At 39.4% G+C, this 21269-nt stretch overlaps 1 protein-coding gene across 4 annotated transcripts in view; it reads right to left on the bottom strand.

Moving 5' to 3' along the window:
• The window catches only part of SSBP2 (single stranded DNA binding protein 2), a 191100-nt gene that overhangs the window by 139301 nt on the left and 30530 nt on the right, over nt 1-21269 (bottom strand). For all 4 annotated transcript variants that reach the window (XM_054185299.1, XM_054185301.1, XM_054185302.1 and 1 more), the window contains exons 2-4: nt 9296-9368; nt 6172-6233; nt 4404-4488 (exon numbers count right to left, since the gene is read on the bottom strand). In XM_054185299.1, the coding sequence (XP_054041274.1) occupies nt 4404-4488; nt 6172-6233; nt 9296-9368 (220 nt within the window). The remainder of the gene's footprint in view (nt 1-4403; nt 4489-6171; nt 6234-9295; nt 9369-21269) is intronic.

Here is a 21269-nt window from a genome sequence, read left to right as displayed (position 1 = left end):
AAGGAGGGTGAGAGAGGCACCGGAACTTATAATCATAGAATTGCCTAGGTTGGAAGGGACCTTCCAGATGATGTAGTCCAACCACCAACCTAACTCTGACAAAAGCCATCACTAAACCACGTCTCTAAGCACGGTGTCTACCTGTCTTTTAAATACCTCCAGGGATGGTGCCTCGACCACTTCCCTGGGCAGCCTGTTCCAATGCTTAATAATCCTTTCAGTGTAATTTTTCCTAATACCCAGTCTAAACCTCCCCTGGTGCAACTTGAGGCCATTTCCTCTTGTCCTCTCACCTGTTACTTGGGAGAAGAGACCGACCCCCACCTCTCTACCCCTCCGTTCAGGTAGTTGTAGAGAGCGAGAAGGTCTCCCCTCAGTCTCCTTTTCTCCAGGCTGAACACCCCCAGCTCCCTCAGCCGCTCCTCATAAGGCTTGTGCTCCAGACCCCTCACCAGCTTCATTGCCCTTTTCTGGACCCGCTCCAGCAGCTCAATGTCTTTTTTGTGGTGAGGAGCCCAAACTGTAAACAGATCTTAACTGTTATGTACAGAAATGATTGTGTAAGAAAGGACTTTTCAGGTACCACCCCTCCAAATCCAGGGTCCACAGATGTAAATGAATGGCCAGGCCTGAGGAAGAGAAGAATGGTCACTTGCGGCAGTCAGGAGTTCATTGGTAAGGGTGCTGCTAAAAATCCATTCTTCTCCACGGAACCACAAGCTTTATGTTTACGCAGTATGTTTTCAGCTTGTAAAGAAGTGGAAAGAAGGCAGGAACAAAGTGCACATTGGAACCGGCTTCTCTCAACAGAAGATGTCAGTTCAAACCCAGAGAAGCAAGATCTTAACTAAAGAGATGAAAAGATCTCTTTAGGACACCATGAACAATGAAAAACCCCTTCTACAATGAAGACTAAGTTTTGTCTCAGAGCATCCATGTAAATGATTTTTCACAAAAAGCACAGAGAAGTTTTCCTCCAGGCAAAGTAACAGGTACCTGGAAAAGAAACATGGGAGGCTTTTCTGCTTCAAATAAGCTGCTCCTACCGAAACACTTGCAATATTAATAGGCTAGGTGAGTGAGCACCAGTTTTCTTTCCAGAGTTAGCTGAAAGGTAAAACATTTCTAATTCTAAATTACTTATGTTAAAACTTTGAGGCCAGAACCTACCTCCCTGATCCAGCACACGCACTTTCATGACATGCGCCTCCCTTTTCAAGCCTAAAATATATTACATAAATGTACCTAATGAGTTCAGAACCTTGTTCACTCATAAGAAAACATTTCCAATTGCAAATCTCAATAGAAATAAAAATAGAATCCCTTTCAAGTAATATGGAGGAGCTGCAAATACTTAACCTGAGGACAAGCATAGAAAATCTTGTTTTTAGAGCCAGAATAGGTCTTTGCTTTTATATTTATTAGATTTTTAGTAAGATGAGCGTTGTTGGTACTGCAAGCACTTACAGCCACCACCTTGAAAGTCACTTCATGTTCCTGCTGTCAGACATGAAAGATTCTTCTCCTCTCAATAGCTCGATAAAAATCAGAAGTTGTATGAGTACAATCCGAACACAATGAAAGAGTACTTCCAAACCCTTTATCTGCAGAACGGGGATGCTACTATATAAAGAAACCTGTACACAGATATATATCAGAAATTTAAATAGTAGCTACCTAAACCGAAAGAATTTGGTTTTACTGTTATTTTACACAAATAGTCAAGAACAGAGTTGAGTGGCACAGACTGATAGGCACACACGGCTTAAGACTCAGTTTGCTCGATTAGACAGAGTTGACAATAGAGGAAACTCCATATGCACTCTTTTTCGGGACAGCACTATAGACAGAGTTGAAGAAGGCTCGGGCTAGTCTTCTCATCCAAGTATACTGCAGATGTACAAAGTCCCGCTGCAGACATTTAATTGTATTCAATGACAAGCAAAGCGCATGCTGAAATCTCATGGTAAACTAAATAATGAAATAAAACTCATCTCTCGAAAAAGCATTGTCCGAGAAGAAGGGACAGAGGAAATCAAATGGCATTATTTTTGCAACTGCAGTTAAAATACAGTAAAACTTCAAGTAAACTTAAAAAAACTCAAATCTTCCTTTATCTATTCATTTTATGAGTCAACCTGTGTGTGTTCCAGACTGACTTGCAAATATGCTGACTGAGGCAGCAATGTTTCACAAACCATTAAATCATCTGCAAGTGCTTTCCTCCTCCATCAAACATTCTTAAACCTTTCTCTCTTCACAAAAGCAAAGACAGACAAGATATTGGTTCAGCAATTCAGCCTACTTAGTGTTAAACATGACAAGTATGGTGTAACCAGATCACTCACAGCTTCAGCAAGAATGACTTTTCTTAGGTCAAGTAGAACACATACCTAATAAAAAATTATGAATTGCTAGTATGAATTAATAAATAAGCCTTCTGTGCTTTTTGTACTTGACAATTACGATTTCCAGATATGACAGTACAGCTAAAGTGCTCAATTACTTGACCTGCAATTTAACAGCAGGGTTTTGATTTACCAGACCCCTCAAACTGATGGAGAAGCCAGAATCCAGTGACCAGCTCTCTGACGGTCTTCACTGACAATGGAATTTTGACCCCTTTAGAGTTAATGGCAAAACACTACATGGGTCAGGATTTCACTTAATAAATGTTCATCTTCCTCTCTTGTGAAATATGCTTGGCTGTATTTTATAACAATTTGTCATGTTCTCTAACATAAGCATACAATACACTCATGAAATATTAAATACATGTAAGATTTCAAAATTACTTGTGATGCAAACTGTCTTACTAAGCAAAAAGCACATGATGCTAAGGAACACCATGAGTCTTGCTAGATGTTAGATGGGTTTATCTCAACTGTGACAAAAATAATGCAAAAGCTAGCTTTTTCCTGTCACCTAAAAGATTAAGGGAGAACGGGTTGTAGATATACCTAGTGAATTAGTTTCTAAAATAAACCAATTTATTTCTGAAATAAACATTCATCCTGTCATAACACAGACTGTTATGCATACCATGATTTTATTTTTCCTTTATCAAACACAATTTTATACAGTAACTTAAACATTCAGACAATCACAAAATTGTATCACACACAGAACTCGTTTGAGTTCTCTACTGCGCTCTGGTGAGACGGGGAGTCTTGCAGCAATACGCTGAACAGTTTTAAGTGTTTTGATGATGCATTTACAACCTAAGTTGTCATTGTTAACTAAAAATAAGGCAAGATCACCTTTGTCTCACATACCATAGGACGCCAAGCCATTATCAAATCATGGAAAATGGTGACTTAGTTGATCCATTTCTGTTTTCCAAATTTGTGTTTGTAAGACATTGGGCTATAGCAGTCTAATTTTACTTTTGTTTGTAGAGATATTTTTCTGCAGTAACTAGACAGTATTTCTAAGACAGACCTGGAAAACACTCCAGAAAAAGGTTTCAGAGTTGTACTGTAAGAGAGTTATACCCCCTCTTTAGATTACATCAATGGCCCAAAGGAACAATAAACTCAAGAGTCGTCAGCCTCCTAAGGATTTTGTCAGTAAAAATGACATCAGCAGATGGAGAAAAGCCGACATAGTAGAAGGAACTCAAATTCCATCCTAATTCTGGATTGCAGTTTCACATTTCTGGAGAGCTCCATTTACATTATGAGAATGGAATGAAACTGTTGCAATGTTTTGGACCTTAATTTCTAGAATAATATTATTATTGTTATTGTTATTATTATTGTTGTTATTATTATTATTATTATTCCTTGCAGGGAAAACATTGCCAGACTCCCTGCTGTGTTTTGAATTAAGTCTCAAAGGCATCAAAATTGGCATAATACTTTTGCCCTTTATTCCTTCCATTCTCTTGGACCAAGTGATTGTGCATTTAACTTGTTCTATGATGCTTAAGTGTTTATTATGCTGATGAAAAATACCTACTTCAGGATACAAAAACACCTGAAGAATGAACAATCACACTGTAAGTCAGTATGGTCCTGACAGAAGCCAGGTGTTCAATTCCATCTACTGAACAGCCTTTGCTTTACCGCCGACAGAGAACAGATACTTGGACAGGACATATCTGCGCTTCCATTTGCCCTGCGCCTTTGTGACCACCCTGATGCGTCCATGCAGGGGGCGGGGACAGAAGGACATTTTGCATTAACACATCAGACAGCACTTTGATGTCCGTCCAGGAGTTTTCTGTTTGGTGCTGGGTAATCACAGTATTACGAAGTTCTAATTCTAAGGCATCCCCAGAAAACTTAAGAGTTCTATATGACAGACACCTGCATTTTTGAACCACTGCAATCTAAAAATACTGCTTCATCATATTTATACATACAATTAATGGAAGTGTGGTAAAGACACACAAAACTTACATAGTCATGAAAGGCTTTTGCTTCGCTTGAATGTTCACATGTTTCTCGTCTTTCTGGAGCTGCACAGTAGAGATCCCAAAACACACTGCGAGTTAAGAAGTTACAGAGATGGTAAGAAAATCATTGTAATACTTGTGTAGATTTCATGGTGTACACATACCACATAGGTATGTTCATATATAGAAACAGACATATCACTTCCTTGCTGAGGGATGAAAACACTTACCTCTATGAAAGAATTTAGCTTTGTAAAACATCTATGAAGAATCAAGAACTGCTATCCAATTCTCCAAGGCAAGCAGTGCTGTATTCCTTTAATACCACTATAGTATAGACCAAGAAACTAGTCTAATACACAAGGTTTAAGGGTACAAAGCATATTACGGAAGCTCTGCGTTTAACCTCATCCCTCTGGCAACTGCTGCAATTAACTTCCAAAAAGCATGGGAAGGGACAGATTTGTAATAACATAAAAAGGAAAGAAACTGGAGAGAAAACTGGGAGTTCTTCCAATGTCCAGTACTGTGCTTTAAACAAAAGTTGCCAGAGAAACAGGTGTATGGACAAGAGTAGGAAAGAGAGGAGTATGTTCTTGGGTTATAAAGAGTGAGAGGAAATTATGTACTTCCATCAGTCTTCCTCCCCAACCAACCTTAAATAAGAATGATGCACAAAATCAGTTCTGAACACGAAGTTTCTGGAATTAAATTATGTGTGTGCTAGAACAATTAAAAGAACAAAATTTTTAAGAAGTTTCGTAGTATTTCTTTATTGTTTTAGACTTAATCCTCTGTAACTTAGTCCAGCACCATAATAAGGAATTGTGAAGAATTTGAGCACTCTGCTGCAGAAGATCAAAATAAAGGATAATGTAGACATCAGACTTGTAAGGAACACGGTCTCCTTGCCAGGTTTCTATCACACAGCTAAAAGCTATGAAAGAAAAGTCAATGAAGAATATGCCACCTTCCATACAGCTGTACAAATCAGTCAGGTTTGAATGGGACCACTTTAAAACTTGTAAATTCTTGTATTCCTGACAATTGGACATATTCTCTGTATGTTGTGTTCTTTCAAACACAGGCATGTTGGATATATTCAAATCATGTGACAACTAATAAACAGCATGGCTAAACAGCAGTGACTATGAGCACTCTTTTCTCCTTGGAAATTCTACACACGTGTGGTCTGCACACCAGTATATATAAGCAAATGGTATCATGCATAAAAAATTAGAAGTCAAGCCCGTGCCTACCCGTATTATGAACTGAGAGAAACTGCACAAATGCAGATGCTGCATCACCAAGCCCATGCTAATGCACGCTGCTCCTCAAAAAGGCTGGTAGCTTGGCTTCAGCTAATTACTTTCATATGCTATTACTGTGACTAGAATGTGAACTGAACACTGACGAAACTCAGTCTCTGTATATACTGTTTTTTTCAAGTGTAGTTATTTAGTATATGTAGAATGATCCGTTAAATGCACAATTTACTGGAAGGTGGTGCAGAAAGAAATGCAGGCTGTCTTCTTTCAAAGATGCTTTCTTATCAATGCACTATGCAGTATTTCTTTTCCTGTATCTAATATTTGTATCTTTTTCTACATCCAATTTTCTGTTCTTTCATTTCTTAAAAAGAAAATGATTCTTGATCCTCACCTTCACATTCTTTTTACAATGTTCACCTGAATTTCTTCTCTTGCCTCCAGCTGATGGAACTAGCAATCAATATATTCTAAAAATCAGAGGAAAAGAAAATTGATACTTACCACCACCAGGAATGCAAGAATCCTGGGGGCTCCCCCAGTGTGATGTTTTTTTCCCATCTTATCTAAAACAAAACAGTAAAAACTGAGATGTGCATTTTTGTGATTACTGTGGCTAAAAAGCATTACATAATTCATGCAGAGAGCAAAAAGAGAAAGAAGAAAAGACTCTGTAGTTATGAAAGGCTTTATCATCATCAATCTGGATGGACATATTTCTTACTTTATTACACTTATTAATATAGCTGATACTTAAAATAAGCTTTTTGTATTCTAGGAAAGCATATTTTAGAATATTATTTTTAGATTCTGAATAGAATTTTATTAACGATGTATTTTGTATCACTCCACCACTGAGACGTGCACTGTTTTAAGGTCAAAGATGCATGACCCCCCAGAAAATAAGAGTTAAAAAGCACCCTTAAAATGGTCTAACAGGTTTTCCACTTTGCACTAAGGAAAACCTAGAAGACACAGAACTAATGTTACTGATTCAGCAGGTGGCAGTCTTCCCTCCGCAGCCTTCCCTCCACATCCAAAGTGAGCCAGTGTTTTACAATCCTCAAGGAGTGCTTTACTGCTAGAGGTAATGTGGCAAACAGGAGCAGCACCAGTTACAACCCAGTTTCCCACCACTCAGTGAAAATGGAAAGCTAGTTTGGCTTGGTTTGTCTGTGCTGGCAACCTCTCCTGAACAGAGCTACTCTGGCTATGACTTCTCTCCCACCTAGGAAACACTGTTTGTTTTACACTGTTTTCAAAGGAAATGAAGTTTAAGAACTCTCACTCTTGGCTTCACACTTTTCTTGTTGATCAGCGAATCATTAGACAACTTAACACACAGTGACAGTGTTCTGTACCTCTACGATACTTCCCAAATGTTGAATCTTAACTATGATCACACCACTATTTTATTAATGCTATGGTCATTAGTTTGTCCTTAACTACAAAATGAAATAGTTTGGGGACTACATACAATAAAGCCCGTGTAACTACTGAAGGAGCTCTGTTGGCAAATAACTGGAGGTCCTGCAGAAATCCACACAACATGTCTTATGTTAAAACTGGGTGAAACTAGGGCATTGCATGCACACCAATTCCTCCAGTTACAACTACACATGGCATTGTCTGCTGCCCAATTTTGTTAAAAAAAAAAAAAAAAATCGTTCGAACACAAACCATCAAACCATATTCTGCTCTAGAGACAGAAGTAATGGCAGACAAAAAGCAGATTATTTTAATGAAATGCTTAAACAGCCTTAATATGAAAGGTATTTAGAGAGAGATATATATATATAAAAATAAATAAAAGTACATAAAAGCTTACTAAAAAAGGTAGACACAGTGTTTGTAATGCAAGACGCACTGGTAAAGCTAGCACTTTCCAAAAGAGACTAAAACTTTGATTCTAACAAAAACAGCTGACTCACATGGGGTACAGAGTTGGGGTAGCGCTATTTGTGGTTTACAGCCCAGGACTGAAGGGGCATTACAGTGTTAAGACCTGTCTACTACATTTTTTAGTTCATATTTTCCAAGGCGTTTCAGTGCACATTTTTCTTAATCTGAACCTGTCCACCTAAATACATTCTTTTCCAGGTTTCTCCATTTCAGTGACAACTGCCTCTAGTTCCAACATACAACCATTCACAAGTACTGTCAGCATAATATTTACCCTTCTGCGCTGCTAATAAGTGAGGTAAATGAACTCACAGCCTTGTGAGAAGTCTTACAGACACCTCATAACTCTATATGTTACTTGTCCCTGTCCTGTGTTTACTGTCTTTTGGCTAGTTATCAGTGTTAATTTGGAAGATTTGACACATATTCTCATATTACAGTCATTTAGATCTAAGAGTTTCTCTGTAACACAAGACTGAAGTAGTTTTAGAAGTTTCAAGATACTGTATTGAATGTTTTCTAGAAATCCAAATGTCACACCAGTTACACTCCTGCCAACTGCTCATTTTGCAAATATATCATAAAACCAAAACGAACAAAATGAATCTTGCGCAGTGTATTATTTACAAATGACAGCTGTTTTGGGAAAGCCCAGATGACACTCTCCATTATCTTCTTGATTATTTTTTCATTGCTTTACTAAAGCGAAAAAGCCATTTGTCAAAAACATACTTACTATAAACATAAACTGATGCTACCACAATTCCACCCCTTTTCCTTATCTCTGATACATGAATTTTCTATAAACACCACAAAACGCATTCTGGGTTCTCACCCTCCCCTCTCCCACCTCCAAAATGTTACCACCAGTACAGTAATTGTATTAGCTTTTGGAAGAGTATCAGTTAAAGCAGCAAATTTTCTCAGTACTTCATCTTCCCTATTTTTTTCCTCACTTCTGCTCACTATTCAACTGCTATTATCTTAAATGTTCTCATCAAAGAAAGATTAAAACCAATAATAAATCCGAAAGACCTCGATATGTTTTGCACAGAGGTATTTTTGTATCCCAGTGTGAACGTAAAATGCTAAGGAGACATAATTTATTTCAGTCTTCAAAAGATGTATACAAAGTCTTTGAAAGACTATGAAAAATAGTGACTATTGTGTAAAAGTAAAAATTCCATTAGCAGTTGAAACTGTTTAAGGAACAGGACCTAAATGGTTGTAGTTACAATTAATCTGCCACATGAAAAGAAGTGAAGTCGTTAGAAGCACGGAAAGAATACACAGAGAGATCAACAGTCCCTAAGAGAATGAGAACTGCAAGCGTGTGACAGTAGCATGTAAAATACGTGATCGCTGTGTATTTTGTAGGGGTACATCATTCACAATTGGAGATACCAACAATAAGTTAGAAGGTCATCAGAAAAGAGTACCATCAATGCATTCTCTAACACGCACGCTTATTACAGAAAATAGATGAATCTTTCCCCAATGTAGTAGCAAATCACAGAACGGGGATAACAAATCACAGCAAAAATAGTTATGCAAAGGCATGTTAAATGACACGGCAAACTGGCTTCTGAAGAATCAGAAATCTCTGCTGAACTATGTAAACAGAAATTCAAGGTTGTCACTGCTGTTTATGCAAGACCAACTTGTATTTTTTTCACTTGCATGCACTGGAAAGTTGTGTAAGGAAAAAAAGGATGGGGAAACATACCTCTGATAAAAATGTCTGGGCCGATTTCTGTGCTCCTACATGGAGCAGATATTCATATACGTACAGTGCTAATCTGAAAAATAAACAAAAAGGACAATATTTAGTATTATGCATTTATTTGTTCCTCTTCTTTAGAAACAAAGGATTACCAGAAGTTTGATGTGCGCTCTATCACCTTTCACAAACCACTATATACTGAACATGTCAAATCTATTAACTATACCAGAACTTTTAAACTAGACATGTAGGTCAATCTGAGCAGAGGTGTTTAAATAGTAGTTAATTAAATATTATTAAACCTTCAAATTACTTAATGTCACCATTTTTCAATATCTTTGGACAAGTGCCCAGAAGCTAAGAACTGACCAACTGCTAGTCTGCATTTGCCCACTCTATACCACTCTTATCGTAAATAATACACATACAGCAACACTAGTTATTCTTCCAGATTTTTTTTTTTACTGTGGAATGTGTCAAGCTGTTAGCACACTTGAACGATGGCCTGTGTTTATTCAAAGAATGTGCAAACTCCAACTTGCATCAGGAAAAGTAATCCCAACAGCACAACCACTCTCTCAAGTGAAGCGCAAAGATTCAGACTTGTGCATCTAAGAGCTCCAACGACAACAGAGCTACAAACGACTCCCACAGCTCCCAAAGGAGCTTCCCAAAAAATGATCTTCGGCACCCAGGGATATCTCAAACTAAGTCCAAAGAGCTGGAGTAAGGATCTCGCTGCAGAAAGAGGACTTGTTCCCTGAATGACGACCCACCACAACTTGGGCTGGGAAGCCCTGTTCAGCAACCCAGAAACAGGGGAACTGTAACAACAACCTGTGATATAGGTTGTGATACAGGCTACATAGACTAGATTTGAATTAGAAAAGCAAAGAAGCAACACTTCCTATTCCTTAGCTGACTCTCCAGAGAGGCTTCTGTCTGTCTCCATGTTTCAAGTCTTTCACAATGAAATCTCGCTTTAAAAGGATGATTTAATAATAATGCTTGGAAATTGTCTATAAAGAATTTCAGTCCAAGAAAAGAAAGTCAGGTTGCATGTCTTTTAAATTTGCTAGCTGAACTGTTTTTAAGAAGCAAAATGTATTTGCATGCACTTTGTGATACAACACTATTCTTACATGAAACATTTTAGTATTCATATTCAGAAATATGTAGTTTAACTAAAAAAAAAAATAGAGAGGCAGAGAATATCTATTTTCCTGTTACTGTTCAAAACATTATGCAGTATTAGATGAGACAACTGTCATCATGGCACTGACAGAGTAGTAATTATTGCAGTAACCTATTAAGTGTGAAATTTTAAAATCTAGGAGAGGCATTCCATAAAAATTGTTTTCATTAGTTGTTTATACATGCAATACATGCGCTACTTTACTCTCTCTCCAACTAAAAAAGCAAAAATGTTCGTTTTTCCTCCAATGTGACTGGTTTTAGTTTGAACCTTGAGAAAAGCCGCATCTGCTTTTTAATTCTGGTATTTTACAAAACAGTATTGTGCCCATATCAACAAACACATAGCTCAGTGTGCTAAGCAGAATGCACTTGGTTCTTCTAACAGAGCACCGTACAATCCAGTGCTCAGCTGCAAAGCAGCTCGGAGAGAACACAGTGATGTGCCTCTTAAGTACTGTGGAGAGAGAAAGGATCACATACTCTCTTGCCTCTCATCCTAAAAGCACAAATGCATCTGTCAAAAAAAAAAAAAAGTTAAATCTTGTTGACTTAATTTTTCCCACTCAACTATCATTCAACTTTAAAGCAACACATGGTTGTAAACAAAAATCTAAGATCTAAGAAAGATGTAACAGGCAAAGTGGGAATACTTCTACAATGGCCAAGACGACTTGAATACCCAGTAACACTTTAAAGTATCTTGTTTGTCTTCCAAGGTTCCCTTTTTTTGTTCTTATCAAAACATGAAGCCTGCAGTCCAGATAAGAGGATTTGTGTGATCATATCCTTTCTGCCCCGCAACTGATAGCAAAACAGCACAAACCCAGGAGTTTATTGCAGGCACGCCACTTTCCTAAGTCTGCCATCTGTTGAAAGCTTTAGCAAATACTGCACCATGACACCCAAACTGACAGTGCAATATTTTAATATCGAGAAAGATTTGTGAGTCTCATCTCGGGACTCTTGGAGTCTACCTACAAAAGACTGCACATGCAGCTGTGCTCCTGCACAAGTTAACCCTCTGCCCATCTTCGCTGCTCCAAAAAACCCCAAGGTATTTCAAAACTACAAAAAAGACAACCGTAAAACTTTAACACAGAGAATGTGCTAATTAAGCATAACTAAAACCATAAAATCCCCAACTCTTTGACATGCATTATTACATCTTGGTCTAAACATATGAGCAGTGAAATGAAATGGTGAAACAACTGCGTTTATTAAGTGTGGGGGCTAAACACGGCAGATTTCAGGAAAAGAATAAATATTCCAGGTTTTAGGCTTCCAAGTTGATCCACCTGTGGTAAATTAAGAGCAGGACCACGCTGGCAAGGGGACTGCCTGCCTCCTGCAACAGGAAAGCCAGGACCACCTTCCATGAACAGATGTGAAGCAGAAGGCACAACACAAAATAACCTGATTGGGTCTTATTAGATCTAAATTGCTGGTCCATCCCTAGTTATTATGCTGTCAGGAAGTCTTTACAGAAGTTAACAACGTTACAGCTTCATTCAGAAATAAATGCATTTACCACAGAGATCAAAAGAAAGATACTAATGTTTTACTGCGTTATCTGCAGCGAAAAGATCAATGGAAACTGATGCTCAGAGGTAAGACACCAAAGAAACCCAAAAAAGACACAACACTGTGTAACAAGGAGGATTACCAGATATACAAACTTTAACTACAGCATGAAACCAGAATAAGAAAAAAAATGGCTGCAGTCCAAGTATGTAAAATTAACGAATGAATCGACTGTTTAACTCCTAAGCAGAAGACTAAGAAAATAATAGTGAGATGGTCTTCTACACCAAAGGACTTGGGTTTGAAGTGGCATTTTAAAAGACAGCTTTTACTCATTAAACTGGTGTGAGAAACTGTGTAAAAGCAGCAAGGAAACATATGTTAAATTTTCACATTTGCATACTTGTTGACATCCCATGAGTAATGTGAAGAAAAAATATTTCCAATCAACTTGTGACAACACTGAAGTAATTTTTGTTAAAAGACATGCCATAGGCCAGAGTCCCCCCCTCCCTACCCAGATAATTAGATTACACATTCATCTATGGCCTGATGATACATTCACTCTATTTAAAAAAAAAAAAAAAAAAGCACTGCTACAGTGCTCATTTTGCTAAGCCTGGTGTGTTTTGCCTGAAGTTTCTGCTCTAATTGAAAAAGGCATTCATACATACTACAAGTATCTACTGAACTCCAAAGAGAAGAACCATTTAATCAGTTTTCGTCAACCAGTTGTCAGAATATTACCAGGAGATAAACAGTAATCACTCTAACTGTGCTGTGGAAATGACCTTCTTAGATGTTAAGGTGGGAAGATGCAATTAGCTTTATGAGAACTTACAACCAAAGCCTTGCAGCAGTATGTGCATTGATGAAAACTAGGTGGTAAATTCCCTCAATTCCAAGTCAAAAGATTAAGACAACACCTAACTTTCCATAAAAGGCAATGAAAACCCGAAAGCACCAGGAAGATGTTCACCTTATCTGGTTTTGGTATCTAACTGAGGTGCTCTGAGTCACTCACACTCTCTGCACCGCCCGGGCAAGCTCCACTGACTATACGTAGGGTAGTCAACCGGCTGTTCAGACGAACATATGCTTACAGAAGAAAGGCTCAAGTTATTATCACAAAGTCTTTCAGAAAATAATTTGTCCATAAAAGGTAAAACAATAGTATCTTTGTTTCTTTCCATAAGAAGTTGTATACTGAGAAAGTTTCTGTCTCTCAATCTAAGACTGAATTTCACTTGGTTTGGTTTATTGTTATTTCTAAGGAGACAAAGAACAAAAGGAGAATTGCCACATTTTTCCATGAAGTTCAAAAGCTGGACTTAGAAGAGTAAGGAATTGCAAAAAATTAGCTTCTGCTTTCTCTTGAAAGCCGCCCAATAAACCTGCCAGAAGCAAGCAACTCTTATACATAGCTTCACGCAGCTGAGAAGCGCCGTTGCTTTCATTGTTTTATTAGCCACATGTCATAACTAAAAATAATGTAATTGAGGGTACAGAGGTGTATAACCATCCCCGAGGTTATAAAATCAATGTGACGGAGCAGGAGCCTGCAGCTCCCCAGCACAGCTCGGGTGCTGTACCTGCCTTCTGCAGCACCGACAGCTGGCTCACCACTGTGGTAAGCAACACAAAATCTATGCCACAAAAATCTAAGATGGTACATCACAGAAATGTCCCTAGATGCTACCATCTCTTCTGCCAGCAACAGACATTATGCTGTTAACATATGATGCTCAAGTTTAAAAAAAGGGAAAAAAAGTATCTATAATGGGAACATTCCAGATCTGAGCATCGCCACGATAGATCTAGCATTTTTGGATTGTTAAGACTTCTTTTTTTTTTTAAACTATTCATGTATGGAAAGTTCTGTATGTGACACAATGAAAACTTGTAAATCAATATCCATACATAATTTTCAGTTTGTGCAAAGAAGAGTGAGGCAGCTGCACAACATTTAAAAGCAGCTCCACAGAAAAGATCTTAAATGTTCCTCTCTGTGTTTCAGGAGATGTGCAGTATTCCAACATCGCTACTCTGACCTATACAGAGAAGAAGCTTTTTTTTGTTTCCAAAAAGGTATACAAACTTCATTTCAAATCCAGAGACTCTGAGGAGTTTCATTCATTTAATACCCAAAATATAAAACTCATTCTCTGAAATAAGAGAAAGTAGCACTGAATTCTTATTTTAAATATAATACAATAGCTAAAAACATCTCAAATTTGGGGTTTCTTGAAAAAAAAAAAAATTTCTTGAATCCATAAATCTAATACTTTAAAAACTGCTCTGAAGCTCTTGATAGCAAGCTGACTTTGTTAAGTTTCAACTAACAAGAGCAAATGACTTTTTTTATAAAGTTTTGTATTTTTAACAGACAGGTATGCCAAACCACCCTATTTGATCATACTAAGAGTCATTTTCCTCTCTCTCTCCCCCTCCCCAGATATTGATACAGGAATGTAATTTTTCTCTATATTTATTTTTCATATATTTTTCATATATATATATATGTATATATGTATATACATGTAACCTTTCCCAATACATCTCACCTGAGATCTAGGTGATCAGTCTGCTGTTAATTAACCCCAGTAAGAGAGGACTGAGACAAAAGACTAGTCGGGCCTCGCTGGGTGCAGAAGTTTTTTGCTGCACAAAGCCGAACCCTGCAGTCACCGATGCATGCCCCTACTTAGCTTCCCTGAACAGTGGGAAGATCAATTTCGATGCAGCATCAAACTCGAGTTATACCAAAGAATTTAGGTATACTTTTTCCTTTGCTTAGGCAGGTACGTTAACAACAGCCTTGACGTTACAGTGATTTATTTGCACACACACCCCTTGCACATCAGCTCTGCCAGGCAAGCCGTTTCACCCACACATAATTTATATTTTGGATTATTTAGCTTGAGGCCAGCAGACTGCTCTTTTCAAGAGCCTCTAATCATGCCAGTTTACTGGTTTTTTCCCCAGCTCAAAATATGACCTATGTTAATGTAAGTGTGATCGGTTTTCTTAGAAAGACCTGGGTGTTAAACAAAACTCGAACAGTGGTCTGAGGAAACAGTATGTCCCAAAGGAGACACTCAGTGTTTGTTTGGCTACGAGCACTACCTTCTCCAAAAGCTCCAATCACAGCCCTGCAAACACAGGCAGCATAAACTATGTATTTGACATTATTCATATCCATTTACTTCTTCCTCGTGGACAGCAGAAAACATTTTCCTTGTTTGCAAGGTGTCCTGAAAATATGCCTTGTTGATTCTGGTCACCCTCCCCTTGACTGTATATACTGCTTCAAGTGTTAAAAAGAACTGTAACCTAGTAAATGTCCTTTTACTCTACAACTACTAGAAATAAAGGCGTATTTTCTTCAGTTTACCCATACACTTGCAACTCACACATTCTTTTTGTGTCTTAATTTCTCTTGCTTCTACTACTTAATCTCCTGTAGACATCAAGCACTAGCATAAGTATTTCCAGCAACACATTAACTCATGCACCAGTATATAACTAAGCACTGAATAGGTATCTGGTATCCATTGATCTTTTGAAAAAGATCAGAGATACACGCTGTGGTGGTGTCTGCAGTCTCTCCCACAAGCATTTAATTGCATGGTTTTACATATTCTCATCTGCTAAAGATGTCTTGGTTTGTGCTAAGATGTCACACTGCACAGTGTTCCCCACATTACTTTCAGCTGACTCTGGCTGAGTTTCATATTAATTTTTGTCTCAGGTCTCAGCTTGTAGAAATTACTACAGATCCCAAATATTGCAAAATTAAAACAGTCTTGTGTAGACTCCATCCTGAATGGGATAATTTCCACTGATTTCCAAATTCCAGTACAGCATCAAAAGGTAGACTTTCTCAATGACCTCTAAGGATTCCAATCAAAATCTTTATCCTTTTTGCACCTGTATTCTTCAGAAAGTTTTCCAGTAGAATTTCACAGGCTTCTTAGTCTGTTGTTAGGAAAGAAGTAAGGCTTATGCACTAAAAGTTTGTGTGGTTCTTTCCACAAAGTAACACACCTTCCTGCAAACCTAGTTCTCTTGGGTCACTAGAGCTACAGCATTATTCCCACAATATTCCTATGTGAAAACCGTTTAGCATCTCAAACACATCCGCAGCGGCAATCCTCAGAAATAAGACTAACTTACTTTCATTTGCAAATGACAGATGCAAATGAAGAGTGAAACATGCTGAAATTAATTGACTTCGTATTTTCACTGTTTATTGACCTTCCCAGTGCTCTGCGTCTCCACGTTGCTCAGGTGCTACTTACCTCTGCTTCACAGATTGTGTGCTCCTGTAGCCTCCTCTCCCACCTTCTTGCCTCCCCCAACCTAATGTCACCATCCTAGAAAGCTAGATGTACCATTCCTGAAGTCACATTAAAGACAGTTCTTTGCTCTCCATGCAGGTTGAAAGACTGTGTCCCCCTCCTTCTGCCCTGTACCCGGAGGCCAGGAAGCAGAGGCTGACTCCAGACTAGTCAACTGATGCTGATGGAAATCTTGTGTCATCAGGGATGAGTTTGCTGTAGCAGAGGAAGCAAGACAAGCCCTTTGGGTTTTCTGCTGACTCGCAAAGAGACCATAGGCAGCAAAACGCTTTTATCATGTGTTTCTCAGGGCTGCCCAATGCGAAGCCAGTCTGCTGCTCATGTAGCCTTTGCCCTTTGTGCTTCTCCTCATGGAGGGCAAGCTATTTGCACTGAAATAGCTCAATTCCTTCCCATGGAAACAGAAAAGTAGGCTGAGTTCACCCAACCACCCACTGTCACCGAGGACCAAAAACATCCCCTTCTCACTAGTCTCTTGTTTCTTCCCCCTTTCCCAGTTAAGTAACCCAACCAAGAAAAAGTGAACAGTTTTCTGCTTGCTGGGTGAGCTGAATGAGCCTGCCAAGGGCCAGTGCAGCCACACAGGAGCAGCAAGAAGCAGCAGTGCTCATTTTGGCAGCCCTGTGCTGCCAACACAGCTCTGCCCACACCTTCAATTCCTTGTCCTGGCTAGAATCTCAGACTTGGCATTTAATGAAAATGTATGTATTTTTAAGGTAACCTCTAAGTGTTTTCTTGGGCTTAAACCATATAAACTCTTCAACTTACCATAACTATAAAATATGTTAAGCAGCAGCTAAAAAAATAGTTACATGACAAAACACATTTTAAAGTGTAAGCTGAGATTTTTGTAAAAATACATGAGGTTCCAACTCTTCCAGATAATAAAGGTGCTAATATTGGCCTTCCCTGCTGCTTTCAATGGGATAGTTACATGTTTTTACATGCTATTTTTTCCCTGATACATAATTTGCTATAGTTAATGAGTTTAATGCAATGCATCCTGCCCTGGCAGTAAGCAGAGCTCGCAGCATGGAGCTATTGTAAGGAGAGTCACTGGCAGAGAGCAAAGCACAGAAAACAGTCCTCAGCAAAATGCAAACTTTAAAGCTATACATGTGGCATGGGATTACCAGCAGGGGGTACCTAGCTGAGCACCCAGTATATGACACTTCTCTACAGACTTAAAACACTGGTTACATATGACAGAAGGTTGCTTTAAAATCCCATATCAGCAGAAACCAAGGCTGACACTGACCCATGACACTGCAAACACCTGGTTTCACTGCTCCCCACTTGACACTTGTCACCCACTGTACTCAAAGGAAAAAGTTAATTTGCAAAACATGATGGTAACCAAAATGTTTTAAAATAATTTATGAAGAAAAAATACATTTGTTTTTATACACCAACATAAACACAGTGACTGGCTTCTAACCAACGTGTTAGTAGCACGCACAGGCTGTTGAGAACATTGCTGCTGTATGACCGGTGCTTCGGCACTGCTTGCCTATGGCACAGGCAGATGACACCTTCTCAAGCTACAACAGCTCGAGAGGCTACCATATTCAACACCTCACGGTGGTCTTTTAAATGGGAGAGTCCCTCCCCTGCAGCGTGAGATGCACTGCTGAGTACTGGAGGTGCTGCCAGCCTGCTGCAGCGCAAAGCCAGCCAGGTCACCTTTGGTCAGCTTCAGCAGCAACTGGAGCCACGATGGCTCACGTTGCACAGATGCCAGCGAGGGGTTACCATGGCTCTGTTGTAGTAATAGCTCCAAGCAGTGGAGTAATATTATGTTAAGATATTACAGCTGTTCCTAAACCAACTGCCTAGCATGGAGCAGAACACACTTCTCCCTGTCTAGAGCAGCACCAAGGAGAAGGCTGAGAAGAAGGAGGAACCATGAATGCATACAGCCAGCCCCCCAAGGATGAGTTAGACACAGATGAGATCAGCACCGACTGGGCACACAGTGCCCATCAGCCCCACAAAGCAAGCATCATGTAAACTTGATTTTCATTCCTATGAAGAAAACAGCATTTCTGACTATCTGGCTGCTAGAAGGACCCACATTTTTGCCAGTAGCTTTCCCAGCTCTGCTCAGGAAGTATAGGTTTAATATCTTATTAAATATGGTGGCTGGGTCCACAACATTGAAGACTACCAGGAACCACTGCTGCTGAAACCTAAAGTCTTCTCTTCAAAGCTGTAGGGTAAGACAGCAGATTAGTATCTCACTTGTCGCAACATGGGGGGAAAAAGAGGAAGAGGAGGACCCTGTCCGGTAGCACAGACAGGATGGAGGATCACACTGCTGATCTCCTTTGTAAGGGTCACAGTTAATGTTGGCAAATAGGTGGCGGTTTTTTTCTTCTTTTACAGTATATCATGGTTAAACCAAGTTGCAGATAATTAGTCAAAGATTGTATTAGTTCCCTCCCACTGACTGCCTGTTCCAGTTATGTTTTATAAACTCTGTTAAGAACAAACTCCATACTCGGAGGTTGCTCAGATGGTCTGTAGAGCTTCCTTTCCAGGTTTCACAAACTGGCATGTTACGGTAGCAGTATTTTGGCATACATGTTGGTGTACCTACAGGCTGATAGTGCAGCCAACTGGTAACAGACGTACATCCAGTCATCTACTTGGAAAGCCACAGAGCTGATCCTGCCCAGCCTTTTTTGGTTCACCTGTTCAGCAACCCACAAACAAGAAAGAGCTGAAGGATTTGGGTTCAGAGAGCAGCACACAGCTGTGGTGGTTTCTCACACAAACTGATTCTCCTCCTGCAAAAGGCTCAAGGTTTTGGAGAGAAGACTTTTCGGTTTAGTGACATGCATCTCAGACTTACTAGCAAAATGTTTGCTGAATTTCATTGCAAGTTTCCTGTGGGAACCAAATAGTCAAAGACTATCACTAATACTCCTGGCTCACAGATTATCTCAATGGCAAGCTAAAATAATGAACACTATTACAAAAGAATGAAACAGTAGACTTCCAGGAGCCACAATCAACCATGAAATGGAGAATTAGTCTCAAGAGGGAATGGGAAAAAACAAGGATGAAGAGACAAGCAACAACAAGTCACCTCATAAATCTTACGGGAATCATATGAGGTGAGAAAATTGAGGATGAATTTCCCTGAGTATCTCTCTAAAAAGTGATGGTGGAAATAATTTGTATGACTGACTATAAAATGATAGTGTTTTCTTCTGGAGAGAGGAAGTTCTGAAAGAGTAAAGCTAATAGACTTCAGAAGTCAAACAAATTCAGGGAATTGGTGGAAAGAGTTTCTTCAAAAAACCAGACAACCTGAATAAAAAGAGTGCAAGCCAAACAATAGGCAATTCAGGTTACATTAAAAAAAAAAAACAAAACTCAAGGGCAAATATCAATGGAAGACAGACAGGAGATTAGTAAGTGGCTACTCTGGCTGCACCAAAAATTCCTCACTAGTCCAAGAGAAAGGTACAACAACAAAAAAAGAAGGCAAAGCCACATAACAGTATTAAGGAACAAGACAACCACGTAGGTGACAAATGCATTGAGGCTGAAGTGCTAAATGAGTTTCAATGAGCAAGGACGTTAATAAGGCAGCAAGAGCAAAGCCTATACCAGCAAAGACCTGCAGTTCCACTATTCAATGCAAGAAGTGTGCGAAGCAAAGAGAAGGTAGGGAAGTCTGAAGTCTCAGTGCATGCTTTGTTTTAATCCCCTGCAAAACATCAGAAAAAAGCACTACTGCTTAAATACAAGCAGCAGGAGGAAACAACAGGTTAAAGAACAGCTTAGTAATACAACTGTAATACAGGCAAGAGGGCTGGAGCATGTTACCTCAAGAGTGCTAATAAGTACGAAAAATACTTTCTGAACTTGGAAGAACTTAAGGAAGTCTAGCGCATGTATTTTGAAAAGAAAAAAAGAAAGTGCCCAGAGATTTACACACCACGCAGAAATAATCCTTACCACCACAAAGTTTCACATTTTTGGACCAGGCCAGCCATGAATGTGACATTGTCTCCGTTTCTTGAGAATAGAACACACGAATTCTACTTCAGCAAAATCTGAATCCCTTCTTAGAAGAACTGGTGCTGCTACGAATGGGGAAAGCAGACCCTCACCTCAGCATCAACCATCATGGCCTCTGTCAAGCAAGGCACCCAGTGCCAGCCCTGGCTGCACGTTACGGTGCCAACGCCTGGCAGCTGAGGCTCCTTTTGGTGCAGCATCGGCAGAGGCTGTGACCAAACTGCAGGTACCAGGAGGTGTCCATTTGGATCTCAGCATGGAGTTGGCGGTACATTCGTAACTTCTCCAGTGACACAGCTCTGCAAAAGCTGAAGCCTGTACTCCTGAACGCCCTGACAATGCAGGTATGAGGGGAAAAAAATAAGCTTCTTCTAACACCTATACCTCCCTCAGTACAGAATGTCTTTCCTGTATTTATTTGGGGGGCTAGGTCATTGCCTTTGAATGCTTTGTGATTCCAGAGCTGCAGATGACACAACGTCAACTCTGACATGAACTTTTATGCAGTTCCTTCATTCCTTGTGAGACAGTTTCTCTGCAGAGGTCATGAACGCTGTTTTCCTGCTTAACAGTGGCACTGAAGGGCACAGGCTCAGGCTACATGAGACAGTTGAGGCCACCAGAAAAAGCAGTTTTCAAGGGTGTGCTGTTAGTTTCACATTCCTAAACTTTGGGGTCCAGTAGACGACAACTAAGCATCTGCCTGAACCATAAAGTTTCCCTTCCAAATCACCTACTGGCTTTAAGATTGCTACTCATGTTAGGCAAGAAGTTCTGCACAACGGAATGAGTTGGAAGAACTCAAGGCACTTCTCTAAAAAAGAAAAACAGAACAAGAGCAACTACCCCAACCAAAAGATAGTCTT

Source organism: Rissa tridactyla, chromosome Z (assembly GCF_028500815.1).
Source record: "Rissa tridactyla isolate bRisTri1 chromosome Z, bRisTri1.patW.cur.20221130, whole genome shotgun sequence".
In the NCBI taxonomy this organism is placed as follows: domain Eukaryota; kingdom Metazoa; phylum Chordata; class Aves; order Charadriiformes; family Laridae; genus Rissa; species Rissa tridactyla.
The sequence above is the reverse complement of the archived record's forward strand: the minus strand, read 5'-3'. Positions and strand labels throughout refer to the sequence as shown.